Here is a 16207-nt window from a genome sequence, read left to right as displayed (position 1 = left end):
TAGCTTTCTACTTAAATATTAAAATTAACTTTGTTGAATTTAATTAAGAAAAACGCATCGACGTGACCTTTTGACCCTGTGGGCGTGACTTGCGTGAGTTTGAGTTGGTGGAAAAAGACGAAGGAGCGTTTGGCGAGCTACGTATAAGTGAAAGGTAATTTTAAAATGAAAATATATATAAGTCAACACGTTTCGAGCTAATGTTTAGTTGCTCATCGCAGATGAATGTTGTTTCTTTGTACAATGTGAACTGGGGTCGAAAACAACAACTTTATTTTCTGGCTAGCGCCGAACAAACTACCACGCGCTAAGCCATATGGCGCTAACCGTTAGCCGGTGTTAGCCAAGCTAGCTGTTAGCAACGTCCACATGTTCAATGTTAATTTGTGTATGAGAGTTGATCGGATAGATGCCCGGTGTCCAGCAAGGTCTGTGGTTTTTTACAGGGTATTGATTGGTCTAAAATCAGTTTAACCTCATTTATAAAACTAGATCTATAAATGCTAGGCACCGAGCTGTTAGACCACACTTCATCACGTGTCACGTTAACTTAGATCTTGGTTTACTATATGTGCTGTTCCTCAGTCTGAAGGACGTCGCGACAGATTTGGTTTCCCCGCCGCACCTTGTTTCGATGACTTGGAGACAAGGTCCATTGTTTTTGGATTAAACTTTTAGTCATTAAATGCTACTGATAACCAAACACGATTAAACTAAAATTGGTGAGGGCAATAAGTAAAGACACGATTGTCATTTCCAGGTACAGTATGTCTGTTGCTGTTTTCATCATGTCACTGATTCTCCCTTTGTGTATGATGTTGTGTATGAAATTTACTAAATAACCTAAAACTCTCACATTCATGCACTGAACTCCACTATACCACTACACATGCTTTTATATCATAACTGTACCGCTCTGTACGCTGTGATCAGCAAAAAGCCGGGCGGCGCGATCTCCGTGTGAACACAGCATTGAAACATCTGCAGACTGCAACTCATTCAAAATGCAGCTGCCAGGCTTTTAACAGGTAGTTAAGGTAGAAGTGACCACATAACTCTCCATTGGCTGCCCGTGAGTTTTAGAATTGATTCCAAGATTTTACTAATTGTTATTAAAGCCCTGAATGGTCAGGCCCCTGCCTACATCCATGATTTGCTTTTACCATACCTCCACAGCTGTGGAACTTAATTTTGTTTTATCATTATTGTATGATTACCTTCTTGTGGGTGGTTGATTTTATAATTTTAAATCCAATTTTTATTCCTCTGGTGGTTTTATTATGTTGTTGCCAGGACATTGTATTTGACCTGTTTTATTTCTGTTGTTATTGTACAGCACCTTGTAACTTGTTTGTGAAAGGTGCTATATAAATAAAGTTATTATTATTATTATTATTATTATTATTATACCACATTACATTATACAGTGTAGACTAAATCAACTGGTTTGCTGTCATATTATAGCCAGGCTAGCGCCGCCTACTGGTTCCGGCAAATTTCATTTGCCTCAACAATGTAGTCAGGACACTAGCAATGCGTTTCGGTTTGCTCCGTCCGCCAGAGCGGACGGACCAATCAGCGAACAGACGGGTAAGTGAAGGCGATGACGTTGAACTCAAGCGCTCAAGATTAACCTATGAGCTTAACCGGTGTATAGCACACGTGACCACCAAGCAGCAGCGATTAGTTGAAGCAAATGTAAGCAACCGCCTCCCGGAAGCAAACGAATCCCTATGGCTCAGGTTCAGACACTTTTTGAAATGTAATGAAATAAGCGGCTGATGCATCAGGCTAGTCATATTATTCCTCTATTGGCATTTTAAGAAAGTCACGTGAAACATGGCTCTGGGCCCAGTATTGACAGAAATGCAACTGACCCCAATGACATAACACGTCTATGGAAAATGTACATTTTTGACCTCAATGATCTTTAATTAGTTTCTTCTTCAATGTGTGTTTTTACCAGGATGTCGGACAGTGAGTCCATAAAGAGAATGTTGCGGTCTGTACTTCAGTCCAGCAAGTCAGGCGTGTCCGTGCACAAGCTTCAGTCAGAGTACCGGTCACTTTGTGGAGAGCCCATCCCATTAAAGAAGCTCGGCCACTCAAAACTGGAGGACTTTCTCAGGAGCATCCCGTCTGTGGTGAGGTTGGAGTACCGAATGGGTGAGGTGAGGGCTGACCTAAAATATTTTTGCATCTTTTATTCTACTGCCTCAGGCCAGCTGGCATCAGCAAAAACCATAGAGACTCTAAATTGTTGTTTTGTACTTTGGCATATGTAGCCTGTTTATAAGCAGTGTTGTGACTTTTTTCCATGTGTCTGTAAGCGTAACAATGAATCTACCCTGCAGTTGACATGCTTTGCTGCCGTGTGCAAAGAGACGGCCCACATTGCTGAGCTCGTGGCCAGGCAGAAGACCACAAAGAAATCTGGTCGCTCGCAAGTCATCAACTGCAAGATGAGATTCAAACCTTCCAACCCCTACATGCTCAATGGTAGGAGACACTTGCTACAAGGATAATGTGGCTTTGTTTCTTTTATCAGGCAAATGCCTTCAAGTTAACAGAATAGCAACACACTGTAAAGAGTCTCTGGTGAATAGTAGATGAGGATCTGCAGACGGGATGAGAGGCGACAGCATGAGCCTCCAAAATCCCTCTTGGTGATTCCTTATCATTCATCAATACATAACTTTGTTTTCAACATCACATCACCTAACCTGCTCTGTTATCACTTTTTTCACGCATTCAGTGAGGCCAAGGTCGTCTCTCCGCCAGCCGTCAGCTGCTGGTGTCTCTAACTGGGCAGGGAACCGTTCTTATTCCCATGGCGGCCACAGAGGTTTCAGTGCAGCGGGGGATTACAGGTAGACATCGTTGGTCTGCAGCTTTTATCTTTTAGATAATCACCATTGGCTACACTTGGTTAGATTGTCAACAAGACAAATACCTAAACCAGCCACAAAACCAACATATGGCGCATTTCCACTAGCACGGCTCGGCTCGGCACGGCACGGCTCGGTTTGGTTGTGTTTCCATTACAACTGAGTATCACTAGTGCCGCCGTGACGTCATTTACACGGCGCCGAGCAACGCTCTAAACTCTGTAAATATATAACTTTAGCAACATTTGAAACATTTTCAGGCGAGAAAGTAGTCGTTTAGATCCCCAACGTGTTGAAAATCTGACTAAATACCAGCTGTTTACAATTTTGTTTCGACGAAGTCGGCGTTACTAAAGCTAGCCGTAGTGAGCAACGCACTTCCGGTTATCTTCACAAAATAAAACACCCGTTGCCTTTTATCAGAAGGAAAGCCATTACGATAGAATTGGTGCTTTTACTTTGTAAACAGGAAGTGAACCTACCCTCGCTGTAGCTAGCTTTAAACCGCCGTTTTGACTGCTCTCGTCCCGTTAACGGCATTTAACCGTTCAATATGCCTTACCGGAGAGTCTTGCCAGCTCTGAGATCGGCCTGGTTCATTGTAAAACATTTATTTATTGATGTAAATGTGGTGTTTTCTGTGCGTACAGACCCCAAGGCAGTGCTGCTCTTGTGTCTCCACCGGGGCGAGGCTCGTAGGCTGGCCGGCGGAGCACGTCAGGAGCCGGGCTGCTGCCTCTATGATGTCGCGGTCGCTGCTCGGACCTGGAGCTTCACTTCTCCGAAAAACATCGGGGCAAACTTCTAAACAGCCGTCGTTTGGATAAACTAACCGCACATGGGGATCTAAACAGTTACTTTCTCGCATGAAAAAATATTAAAACTTAATAAAATCACGTAATAACAGAGCCAGTCTAAATATTAGAAATTCTCTGGTAATAACAGGCTTCAGGCTTCAGCAGGAACATTTCTGTTGTCGGTCGTCGCTTCCAGTGACGACACTCATCGGCCAATCAGTGGAAGGCAGTCGGCTGACGTCACGTTTTAGTAACGCTTCGGCTCGCTTGGAACCAGGGCTGAGGTGATACCAAAAGTGTACCTGGTTGCAGGTACTGCGTGCTAGTGGAAACACGCAAATAGCGCGCCGAGCCGAGCCGAGCCGAAGCGCGCTAGTGGAAATGCGCCAATAGTGAGTTCTTTCTGTAACCAAAATGTGAGTTAATTCAGACTTTGAAGATGAATTAACTAAAGTTTTTACTTGTGTTCTGCCCAAACATCAGGCAGATGGACCAGAGGTTTAGTGCTGCTACACCAGTCGAACACCGACAGCCGGTTTCTCAACAAGTTGTGAAACAATGTCCCATACCTGTCAGGTGAACACACACATACAGACACACCTTTTAAGTTGCCATACAAACTCATTTGTAAAAAGGTTTAAATTGCAAAATATTTCTTACGGACAATTATTCAATGTCTAAGCAATGATATATAGGTCATGATATATCATGTACAATGATATACCCCCTCTTAAACAGTTCATAGATGAGTCTAGTTTCGGATATGGGGTCATTATATCAGTATACAGACAGTATTATTAATATTATGTGGAATACACAACTAAACAAATCTGTATTATCTTATCCTTGTATCTAGAACTGCAAAAGACATTTGTATTGAATGACAACGATGCTATGAAAATCACAATTTACTTAACAGACTGTGTTTTCAACAGGAAAGAGAAGAACTTTGCAAACTGCCACAAGCCACAAGGTATGTTGGACCCTCTTGCTTTGTATTCTCATTTTATTCACCACAGTTTATTAACCAAGTGGACTCTGCTCCAGGTAGTGTATTGTGAATGGCACATTTTAGAATCAGCGTCATCAAAACATTTTAAATACAACATATTTTACCACTGAATACTTCTGTATGATGTACTGTACTGTACAAGGCTGCATTCGACTGCAGTGGAGCCTTTTCACACATGGCCGGCCTGGGGTCATAGTAAATAGATGTTATTTAGGAATCAGGCTTTATGGAGCCATTAACAGTTGATTAAAAGAAATAACCATCTGCCTTGATAATGATGCACTAGATAAGCTTAGTAAAAAAAACAGCTGAAATGTTTTACATGTGTCATTGGGAAAGTAACTGCAGAGCGGTCTATAATATCTTATCTATAATAATAACATTTGACAACATTACCAAAACATAAATCCGTTGAAGTATGAGAATCAGATTAACTAACAGCCAGTGAAATCAATCTGTTGGTGACTCTTCACTGATACCAGATCTTGTTAACATTTCTTTCTTCCTCTGCTCTGTTACACAGAGAAGCCTCCTGAACCGGCCCCCAGACAGAACCAATCACAGGTACAGAAAAACTCACTCGTGCCATTTGTACTGGTATCGACTGCACAGCCTTGATCACTATCTTAAGGAGCTGCCAGCTAGGAGCTCTACTATATTTAGTCACTAGGCAAGCACCTACAACGTGAGTTCAAAAGAAAGCTGCAAGAAGAAAATGTGTGTTTGCTTGGTATTTAAAGTCTTGTGTGTTTGAATACAGCCTGTAGCCCCACACCGATTAGTGATGTCACAGCATTTATTTATTCCAGTTTGTATTTTGTTAGTTTTTATATCATCATATCAAGACAATCAAAATGAAAACGACATGGGGGCATGTTTGTGGTGATGAATCAAATCTCCTCCTGCAGTCTGGTGTGTATGACGTGGAGCTGTCGCAAAGCCGGATAACTAAACTTCTGCAGAACTACTACAATGGACTGTGGATGTCGAAAATATCCACTGTCTACAGTGAAATGTTTGGTCAGACGCTCCACCCTCAGGCGCTCAAAGACCTGGAAAAGTGGACACACATCTGCATGGTGAGATGGTACTTTATATGTAAAAACACATCAACACCAAGGTTTGTCACTGCAGTGGCCACCCACATAGAGTTATAATCAGTTTGTTGACTGCGATGCATTTGAAACAAATCCAATATTGGGACATTGGGGAAATGCTGTGAGGAAATCAATGGTTCAGATCAGATTTATTTTTTCAATGAGTGTGTTTCAGTTGCATTCTCTAAATTACAGAGGTTGCGCTAGACTTTTTCGTCGCCGGTCATTTTGACTGACGGTGTCATAAAAATTCCGTCATAATCTATTTTTACCGGTCACTTTATTTATTTTTTTAAATGATAATAATGCCATATTCAATAGCATTCAATTTTAATTCATGTTTAATTCATATCAAGTCCAAACAAATTGAACAGAGAATGCTCCGGAGCAGAGTCTGCGTCAGAGCACATCTAACTGTGGGGTCAGTCAGTGAATGCGGGGGTCACTTTCTGCCACTCAACATCTAAATACAACGTAAATACCTGATGATGACATCAGTTTTCTGTCAACAATCAACATGCTAACCCATGTGTTATACCAAAACATCCAAAGGAGCACGTTTTCACATAGGCACCGCATAGTGCACTGGCGTTAGCTCTCTCTCTCTCTCTCTCTCTCTGTGCCTCTCATTTCTCTTTTACGCACGCACGCAGCCATTGCGCATCACTGAAACAACTGAAGCTATAGACCACACAGCCAGATGCAGCACAAATTCAGACAAGACAAAACCCACTCAGCTTTACGTGTTATAAACAATGCCACGGCGGGCAAAATACATTAAAAGAAGGCTTAACGTTACCTTTAGAAGAGTTGTGCGCGGCGAGTGTGTCCTACCCCCACCGCTCTACCTGTACCGAGAGACACCTGTGTAACTTAACAACAGCTGACTACTGTCGGCCCCTCGGACACTGCAGCTGAATCTCGCCCGTTAAATCATTATCGACCGTCATATTTGCACTGACGCGACTCCCATCAACATTTAATCCACTTGTAATGTTTGGAGTTTGAATACTGCGGGAAGCTTTCTGTCTTCTTCTCTGTTGTTAGTGTTTATGTGTGGCAGCGCTACAGCCACACACGCTCCACACAGGCCTGGGGTAGGTACTACAACGTTCTACTGAGCGCACCAGCCAGCTGTGAGGTTTTTTTTTTTTTTTTTAAATCTAATTCTCACCGTAGTGACTTTGAGACATTGTATATGTTTTATATCTTTATCCACCGCTCCATTTATTGATTATCCGCCAGCTTCATTGTAAACAAATGCACATGGCCAGACAGCCATGGCTGTGAATTGCAATCTGTCAAAATGACGGATGGCCTCAAAATCTTTCCGTCACCGTTTTAAAAAAACGGTCAATGACGGAAAATATCCGGTTAACGCAACCCCTGCTAAATTATGTTTAATTTTCCTAGTTCTTAACCAGAGAAAACATTAATGACACAGTTTGAATATTCACAATTGCACAGAAATTTATTGTGCCATTTTTTTTTTTTTTAATTATAGAGCATTAAAGGGATAGTTCACCCAAAATTCAAATTTCACTCATTATCTACTCACCCTCATGTCGACTAAGGGCTGGGAGAATTTTCAGAGTCCTCCGTGCCTTCTCTGAGTTACGGGGGGTCCGCGCAGCAGTATTTGTCCATATAATGGTTGTGAATGGTGCTCACTTTTCTTCGTCCAAAAAGACACACCAAAAAACATCCAAATACCTCCATAGTGCTCATCTGTAATGACCCTCTTGTATTGAAGCCCCGACATGAGAAATTGTTCTGAAAAAAGTTAAATAAGTCTATATTTTAAGCTTGTTTGTAGCGGAAGCTCCCAGTGTCTCACTGACACTGCTCTTCCTGTGTCCGGTGGAACAATTTCTCATGTTGGGGCTTCAATACAAGAGGGACATTACAGACAAGCAGCATGGAGGTATTTGGATGTTTTTTGGTGTCTTTTTGAAAGTGAGCACCATTCACAACCGTTATATGGACAAATACTGCTTTAACTCCAAGAAGGCACGGAGGACTCTGAAAATTCTCCCAGCCCTTAGTCGACATGAGGGTGAGTAGATAATGAGTGAAATCTGAATTTTGGGTGAACTATCCCTTCAACATGAATTAAAAGGAGTCTAATCATATTTCCTTCTGTCACCGTCTCTTGCTCATTTGGCCCTCACAGGTGGAGCAACCCTCCTGCACCAACCGAGTTGACCGGCTGGTCTACCCTCCTCTGCCTCCCAAGCCATCTGCTGTCTCTAGCAGTGGCACCGTCAACTCCACTCCAACATCACCAAGCACCAACACCTTGCACGTTTCATCAAATCCCTCAACACCTGTAAAACTCTCCCCGTCTCCCCCTGTCCCTAAACCCAGGCTTTTCCCCAGAAGCCCCTTGGCTCAGCCCACTTTCGTTTTCCCCCCACAGTGCCTTTCTGTCTCTCCAGTCAAGGTATTATCCCCAGTCACGTTGCGCAGCCCTGCCCGCAACCCAGCGCTCGCTCCCCGACTGCCCCCGTGTGCCGGTCTTGTGATCAATCCCGGTGGTGGATGTAAAGATAATCCCAACTTGACTCCGCCTGCCCACAACCAAAACACTCGACCCCTGGCCCATAGCTGGACTTCACCGGCCAAGGATTCTGCACCAGCCGCCCCTGTCCAACCGGCCTCTGATATTTTATCCCTTATGAAGGTCACCTTTTCCCCGCCCTCTGATCCCACTCCAAAACCTTCTGCGGTCACTGTGTCAGCTGAGGTGCGTCAGAGACTAAATGAGCTTCTGTCGAAGTACAGTACTGGTTTGTGGGCCCATGCTCTGCCTGCACTGTTTTTGGACACGTACAAGACACCGTTCCCTGAGCATGTGCTCGAAAACTTGTCTGCTTTGCTGGATATATGCACTGTGGAGTACCCCATTCCAGGCAATAAGAACAAGGTAAGTGAAAGCGATAAGCAATCATCATCAACAGTACCACATTGTCTCCTTGAAAGATTGATTTTCTTACTCTCATAATTGACTCTCTTGATGGTGACAAGTGAACATTGCCTTTCAGCTAGTGTCCCTGATCTGATTCTTCTGACAGCTCAGGGACACTCTTTCTCACCCGTTTGTCTTTATTTGCACATATTGATGTCTCATTTATTTTGTGTATTGTATTTTGTGGTGGTCAGGCCATCTTGTATAACTCCAGCAAAGCAGACATGGAAGCCACAGACAGCCAAGAAAGCCAGGAGTGCAGAAGTCAACCCCTGCCCTCTGGGCTGGAGGTGCAGGGCCCTGTGGTTCCTCCCCGTCTGGTTCCTCCCTCTGAGCAGTTTCCCTCTGTGCTCATCACTGACGCTAAGAGCAGCAATGTGGTCACTGTAAGGTAGGACATCATGTAATCACGCATTAATGCAATTTAAATTGGCAGTGCAGCTAAGATGAGCTAACATAAGGTGCAAATTGTTAAATATGCCATCTTCATATTTGTCCATATCATACATTGGTGTCAGTTGCGACAGGCTGCATTCAAGCATCTTAAACTTCTTCTTATAATCGTGATGCAATCTTAACATAAAAACAAATATATGCAACTACAACCATGAACAGATTTCGTAGAGATAATAATCAGGTGAGTTGGAACCTAAAATATTTGTCTGTCTGATCAGATATGTCGGTGAGAACTACTCCAATTCCCAGGAGGCCATGGAGGACGCAATGCGCTCCTTCTACAACAGAGGCCCACCTCGGCAACATCTGTCTAAGCCTGTTGTCGGCCAGCTGGTAGCAGTCAGAGGGGAGGATGCAGATGAGCTGGCCAGGGCTCAGATCACGGAGGTTATGGAGCCCAGCAAGGTCAAGGTAATGAACCTACCATAGCTGATTGTAGTAAGGGTTGGGGTTGTCAAGTTGCTAGAAGAGAAGACATCTTGTAGCTACAGCATGGGTGAGTGAGTTTGCATGTCTGTCTGGCAGGTATATTATGTGGACTATGGCTTCTCTGTGGAGACCAATTGGAAGAATCTGTTTGAGCTGCACCAAGAGTTTTTCAGTCTGCCATTCCAGGCTACGAATGTTCGACTCGCAGGTACGTACAAAATGAAGTACTGCTCTCATGTTGGGGTAAGATATCACAGCAGTATTCTCTGTCTATCAAGTACAAAATATTTAAATTTGCCAGTATTAGCAATGAGTCATTAATTTTTATTTTTTTTGCTCCCTTCTTCCAATTTTTCTTAACCCATCAGGTTTAGAGCTTTTCAGCTCCCACCCACTGGTCCTGTCCACCCTGGAAAAGTTGGCAGTAGGGAAGATTCTGCTGATGGAAACATTGGAGCCCTGTCAACAGTCCGAGATGCCTGTGGCGGTGCTCTACGACACTTCACAAGATGAAGATGTCGACATTAATTCCACCTGCCTCAAAACGCTGCAGGACAGCACCATGAACAACCCCCTGACTGTGAGTTATAGCATTAATCACATGTAGTGGGATAGAACACCACATTACGGCAGCACTCTTGTGCCACAAGGAGGATTTTTTTTAAAATATCAGGACTGCCACTGAGTGGTGCTGTTGCACCGTTCACATATGAATCTGTTCTGTGCTGCCGTGGCCAAATTATGTGTTACAGGAAGTCTGCAGGTTTCCCTTGTCAGCACTCATTGACATATAATTGTTGTCAGTCCTCCTCATTTAATTGAACATGACTCTTTCTGTTGCCTGTAGGTAAATGTGACCTACCAGGATGTGTGCGTCACAAATGTATGCGCAGATGGTATCATTTACTGCCAGCTGCCCTCCAGAGGAACAGCAAGACTTGGCAAGTTACTGGAAAAAGTCGAGGCCTTCTTCATCTCCCAGGTAGACAAGGTTTCACAGTACAAAAATACCTCCACTTTCACAGTTCAGGTTTTAGAGTGGTGATATAAAGGGTAGCTGCAGTGTAATTGCCAGGCGTGGCTCTGTAGTTGCTGCTTGATGCACAGAGAGGATGTAAGATGTGTCACGATAACACACAAGTTTGAATTTACAGATGAGTCCCTGGTTATCATAACTACACTATGTTCTTAAACAGCACTCTCCAAAGCAGTGGCTTGTTGTGCTTTGTGTAAATAGACCCTTATGTTGATTGCACAGCTTGTTTTTGTTAAGAGACTGAGGTAGACAAACAAGGTTTTACAGTGGTTGAGATATGATGCGATAAAAGCATGGATGACTCTATCCAAATATTTAGACTGAGAGTAAACCCGCACTAAATCAAACACACAATACTGTTGTCACACATTTCTGAAACCTTTCCAACACGTTGCAGTTTATTTTTCCACTGTTGATGGCTGATGAAAAGCACTTGCAAGACAGAGATGCAAACACAAAAGCAGCCACACACGAGTCAGAGCCATCCCTCTGATTCTCAGAGCAGTACAGATTTTTTACTGCAGTACTTGAATGATCTCACTTTCTCCTGATGTAATACAGAATCTGTGTCAAAAATCTGCATCAAAGCACTCAGCGGTTTACCTCCAAAATACATCTGTCAGGTAGCTCTAGCTGTTCTTCACATAAGATCCAGATCTGTTGAAGGTGATTTGAGCCATTGTCAATGCTGTGACGAGAGTGACACCCACTCCTGCTGCATTTGCTGTAACATCCAACTCAGTTTTTCTTTTCCTTTAAAACTGCCGTTGTAATTGCTCCAATCAGATGACGTCTGAGTCCCTGGTGTCCAGACCCTTCAGTGGCAAGTTCTGTCTAGCCCGCTACAAAGGAAAGTGGTCCAGAGTGGAGGTAAAGATCAGAATGATGAGTATCTTTTTGAAAAGCCTAATTATTTGGGACATTGAAACTACTGAGAGATGTTTCTGTTGTCTTCAGATCACCAACATGTTCAGCAACAGAGTGATTGAGATCCTCTACACTGACTTGGGTATCCCAGCAACTGTGGAGGTGACTGATCTCAGAGAGATCCCACCTGTTTTGCTCAAAGACTGCACCATAATCCCACCACAGGTCAGTTGTTTGTCTGTTTGGAGTATTGAAAGGCTCAGTCAGCACAGCACCTCTCTTTATTTAAACTGTGTTTCTAAAGATGCTAATGCTGTATCGCTCTTTCTCTGTCCAGGCTATCAAATGTCGACTTGCCGACCTCAACCTTCCTGAGGGAGACTGGAGTCCAGAGGCTGTCCTGTGGCTGAAGGAGGCTGTCCTTGACTCTCAAGACTGCAAAATGAAGGTAACATACTCTAATATAAAGCTAAGCACACGGCTAAGTTAAACTTGTGTCATAATCCAAATATATACACACATTTCAAATGAAACCTACAAATAAGGCCTTATTAAAGGACTCAGGTTATGAGGCTGTTTCTTCACAACAATGTGAAATAGTCATGCTGATCTCAAGGTCTCTCTGACTTTGTATGTGTCTGTGTGTGTCTCTGTCAGATCTTGAAATTAGAGGAGCACAAAGGAGGCGTGCTGGTCTACATGTACCTCTTCGTTGGTTCTGCCAGCCAGGAACTGGACAGCAGCATTAACCATCAGCTGATTCGCTCAGAGTTGTGGCAGAAAATCATATCACAGAACAATAACACTATCAAAAGCAGCAACACCAACATGGACACAGGTAAGACTACATTTTTGTTCTTTTTTTTATTCACATTTAATCACACTGGTTTTGACATTTTTAATTTTGAAGCTCTGAACATGAGTGTGTTTTGTTTGCCTGTGTTTTGTGTAATTGCTCCTGTCTGGGTGCTCTAGTGGAGAAGTCGACTCTGAGCAGCTTGGCCCGGAAACGTGTTGTTCAGGAACCGACCCAGCCTGCTCAAAGAGCTGACGACTTGTCTCATCTGGATACAAACAGCAAAACTGAGCAGCGGCCACTTCAGCTGCCTCCCTCACTGGAGCTTCCTCAGGTGTGGTGGAGAAGGACCAACTTTTGTTTTGTAGAGGAAGTTGTATTATGACACGTCCTGTCTTTGTTTGAAGAATCATTCGATGCCTCCACTTAAAGCAGACTGGGAATATATTTTTTGTGCCAGTAGGTTGTAAAGTATTTTAGTTGTTTGTGACTATTTTCGTATATAACCTAATGTAGTTTGTATGTATGAGCAATTTACTATAGTTTATCTACCATTTGATGTGCATTTTAACACTTAATAACTAGATCTCGAGAAATTCTCAACAAAACTATGTAGTGATGTCTCCTCCCCCCTTTTCCTTTCAGCCCGGTCAGAATTTGGATGTGTTTGTGCCAGTGGCCTGCCACCCAGGTTACTTTGTGCTGCAGCCCTGGCAGGACCTGCATAAGCTGGTGGTGTTAATGGGGGAGATGATCCTCTACTATAACCAGACGTTGAAGACCAACACAACCACACACATCCAGAAAGGAGATGTGTTTGCTGCCAAAATAGACAAGAAGTAAGTGTTTTAATATGAATTTGCACCTTGTGCAAAACTCTTGTGTATTTAATGCAAATCTTGAAAGAGTATTAAGGTATGCAATATGATGACACTGCTGTGTTAAGTATGACAAAACTGTCTGTAAATGAATGCGTCTGTCCTGTGCTGTGGCTATGTTTTGATGGTTAATGACTCAGCTAACAACTGTCTCCACTCAGCTGGCAGCGCGTACAGGTGAAGGGGATTCTAGCCAACGGGTTGGTGTCCGTCTATGAGCTGGATCACGGCAAACATGAGCTGGTGCGGAGTAACTGCATCAGGCCCCTGATAGAGGAGTTCAGACAGTTGCCCTTCCAGGCCATCGCTGCACAACTGGCAGGTGAGTGCAGTCATCATTATCTTTACGTGGCTGGACTGATCTTATAGGCATTAAGGTCCTGTTATTTATATGTGAGGGACATCGCCACTATTTCCATTTGAAGGTTATATGCTTCATGTTTAGTTTTGAATTCCTGGATATTAAAGGGATAGTTCAACATTGTGGCAAATTCGCCTATTGCCATAATCCCTATAGTCTTGGGAGTAGGGTTATTACCTTTAATTGTCGGTGCATGTTGTTTTGAGATCTGCGGGGCAGAGATGTGAGCTGCTCAGGTAACACAATGGAGGTGAAGGGTACAGGTCCCCTGTCACTCAAAGCTCACCAAATACACAATCCAACAACTCCTAAACATGCTTGTGGACAAGTTGTGACCTGCACATTCACCACGCTATGAAATAATCCTGTAACATTATGAGACAGAGTTGTTTTCGAGGCAAATGCGTAGCCGGAACTGTGTTTCAGACATCGCTCCTGGGCGGAGTGATTTAAAAAGTGCAAGTAGTTCAGAGTATTTGCATTGTGTGTCATAATGTTACATAATTGTACATGATTATTTCATAGCGTGGTGAATGTGCAGGTCACATGGAGTTGTTGGACTGTATATTTGATGAGTTTTGAGGGACAAGGGACCTGTACCGTTCACCTTCATTGTATCCGCTGAGCAGCTCACGTCTCTGCTCCACGGATCTCAAAACAACATGCACCAACAATTAAAGGTGATAAACCTTACTCCTATGACTGTAGGTATTATGGCAATAGTCAAATTTGCCAAAATGTTGAAATATCTTGGTGGTGACTTGGTATCCATCCTCATACCGGACATTTCTCCTCCATCCTCCAGGTGTGACGACACGTCAGTGGTCAGAAGAAGCCTCCATGTTGTTCAGAAACCACGTGGAGAAGCGAGCGCTGGTTGCTCACGTGGAGAGCGTGCAGGATGGCTCGGACACAGGTGAGCTGCGGGACCGTCGGTTGACAGTTTACCTGGTGGACACCACATTAGAGGACCGGGACATTTGGATCCACAGCATCATGGCTGACATCGGCAGTGAGCTGTCTTCAGCTGCCTAGGATGTCTCCTCGAACACGGTGGGAAATTAATCAGCCAGAAAACAGACTGTACATGTATTTTTGAACCAGCCACCGTATTTTCGTTTCTAAAAGCTGACGGTGCTCAGTGAACTTCTGAAGCCAAGCATTCTCACCTTTTTCACGATTCTGGATCATTCCCATAATCTAATACTCGAGTGAAACCCTCCTAATTCTGTCATGGCCAAGGGTCTTGTGACATTGAGATGAAGGATATTTTTTTGTTGAATTCATTTTCCTGAAATTAAGGACTGACAGACCATTGTCTCGTCGGAGGACTTGGCTTGAATGGTGTTAAATTTAACATTTGATGAGGAAGTACATTGCTAGATCTTCCCTTTGCATGTCATAACAAATAATTTAGAAACAGTAATTTTGATTCATCAACACTTTGTTCCTTCAAGTTAAACCACCTGTGTGTTGCATGGTTTGGTAATTTGGCTTTGCCTCTATCTGATTTGTTTTTGTTTGCTGTGCCTTATGCATGTGATGGTGTTTTCTCATTTTGCACTTACCTTTGAGTATGTAATGTACATATTTTACATTTATCCAACTGAAATGACTTCATTGCATTAATCTGTGTAGTTGGTAAAACTTCACTGATTGGAACACCTTGGTTTATTATCTTGTGTTACTCAACTAAATGAATAGGTTGTAATTTTTGTAGTGTTTCTTCAACATGAAAATATGTTCACACAGATTGATTCCATTAAAATTCTGAAACAATTGAGGATGTATTTTGACTGCAAGCTTTTAAAAAAAAAAAGTTATGTGTGCACTGTGCAGACATCTGCCAATGAATTAGTGATATATCTCTATTTCTGGTCTTGAAAGCATTGCTTTCAAACTTCAGAGGGAGCCCAGGCCAAGATAACAACCCAAAACCACAATAATCAAACCACACAAAAGAAAATGTTACACAGTGAATGTGTGTTGAACAAAAATGACAATCTTCTTTATGGAAGTCACAGGACTTAAATTACTTCACCCATAGAGCTTTTATAGTGGACACCCACTATTCTAGATCTACACTATATGATAACTAAAGTTGATGTTTTTTGTAGTTGTCTAATCCCAATTTTCTACAGTAAAATCTCCGGAGGGATCTGGTCACCGTCACTTCACAAAACATGGTTTTGGCCTCTTGAATGTGATATCTCAAGACAACCTTGAAGGAATTACTTTGAATTAGGCACAGTCACCTGGACTTTATTTTGCTCTGTGACAAAACAAATGTTTTTTGGTCTTAACTCAACAACTCAAATGCTCATTAACCCTGTACTTGTTTAGGTAGATACAACTGTAAGAAGCTGATTCTAGTTTTCTGCTGTGCTTTGATGAGTTATCTCTTGATGTATCTGTGTATTTAACCAGTGACTCTTCTGTTCTCCAGTGGCAGCTTGACTGTAGGACTTTTAGCATCGTTGCGGTATTTACTTTACATACTTGGACGCGGGATGGGCATTAGTCAAACAACTGTGTCCGATAATGGGCTCAGAGCCGCTTCATGACATCACTGGAGTGACAGGGCAGCCGTGTGTGGGGGGAGGAGAGGGAGAGGGAGGAGGA

At 43.0% G+C, this 16207-nt stretch overlaps 1 protein-coding gene across 3 annotated transcripts; it reads left to right on the top strand.

Moving 5' to 3' along the window:
• The first annotated feature begins 93 nt into the window (after positions 1-93).
• tdrd7a (tudor domain containing 7 a) lies at positions 94-15368 on the top strand. Of its 3 annotated transcripts, none has more exons than XM_085773191.1 (22): positions 94-154; positions 1967-2171; positions 2355-2499; positions 2756-2870; positions 4169-4261; positions 4621-4658; positions 5221-5261; positions 5606-5776; positions 7968-8720; positions 8957-9153; positions 9437-9629; positions 9744-9855; positions 10016-10227; positions 10495-10629; positions 11470-11553; positions 11641-11775; positions 11888-11998; positions 12208-12388; positions 12526-12680; positions 12992-13185; positions 13386-13546; positions 14391-15368. In XM_085773191.1, exons 2-22 carry the CDS (start codon positions 1968-1970, stop codon positions 14618-14620), a joined length of 3660 nt encoding a protein of 1219 aa, XP_085629317.1. In that variant the 5' UTR covers positions 94-154; position 1967; the 3' UTR covers positions 14621-15368. The 3 variants fall into 3 exon arrangements, with proteins under 3 accessions (XP_085629317.1, XP_085629302.1, XP_085629310.1); XM_085773176.1 differs by lacking the exon at positions 94-154 and adding an exon at positions 405-428; XM_085773184.1 differs by lacking the exon at positions 94-154 and having other exon boundaries at positions 1950-2171.
• Positions 15369-16207: the final 839 nt, after the last annotated feature.

This window comes from Trachurus japonicus, chromosome 1 (genome assembly GCF_045865225.1).
Source record: "Trachurus japonicus isolate A0001 chromosome 1, Traja_1.0".
NCBI lineage: Eukaryota > Metazoa > Chordata > Actinopteri > Carangiformes > Carangidae > Trachurus > Trachurus japonicus.
Note: the sequence above shows the minus strand (reverse complement) of the source record. Positions and strands in the feature narration are given on the sequence as shown.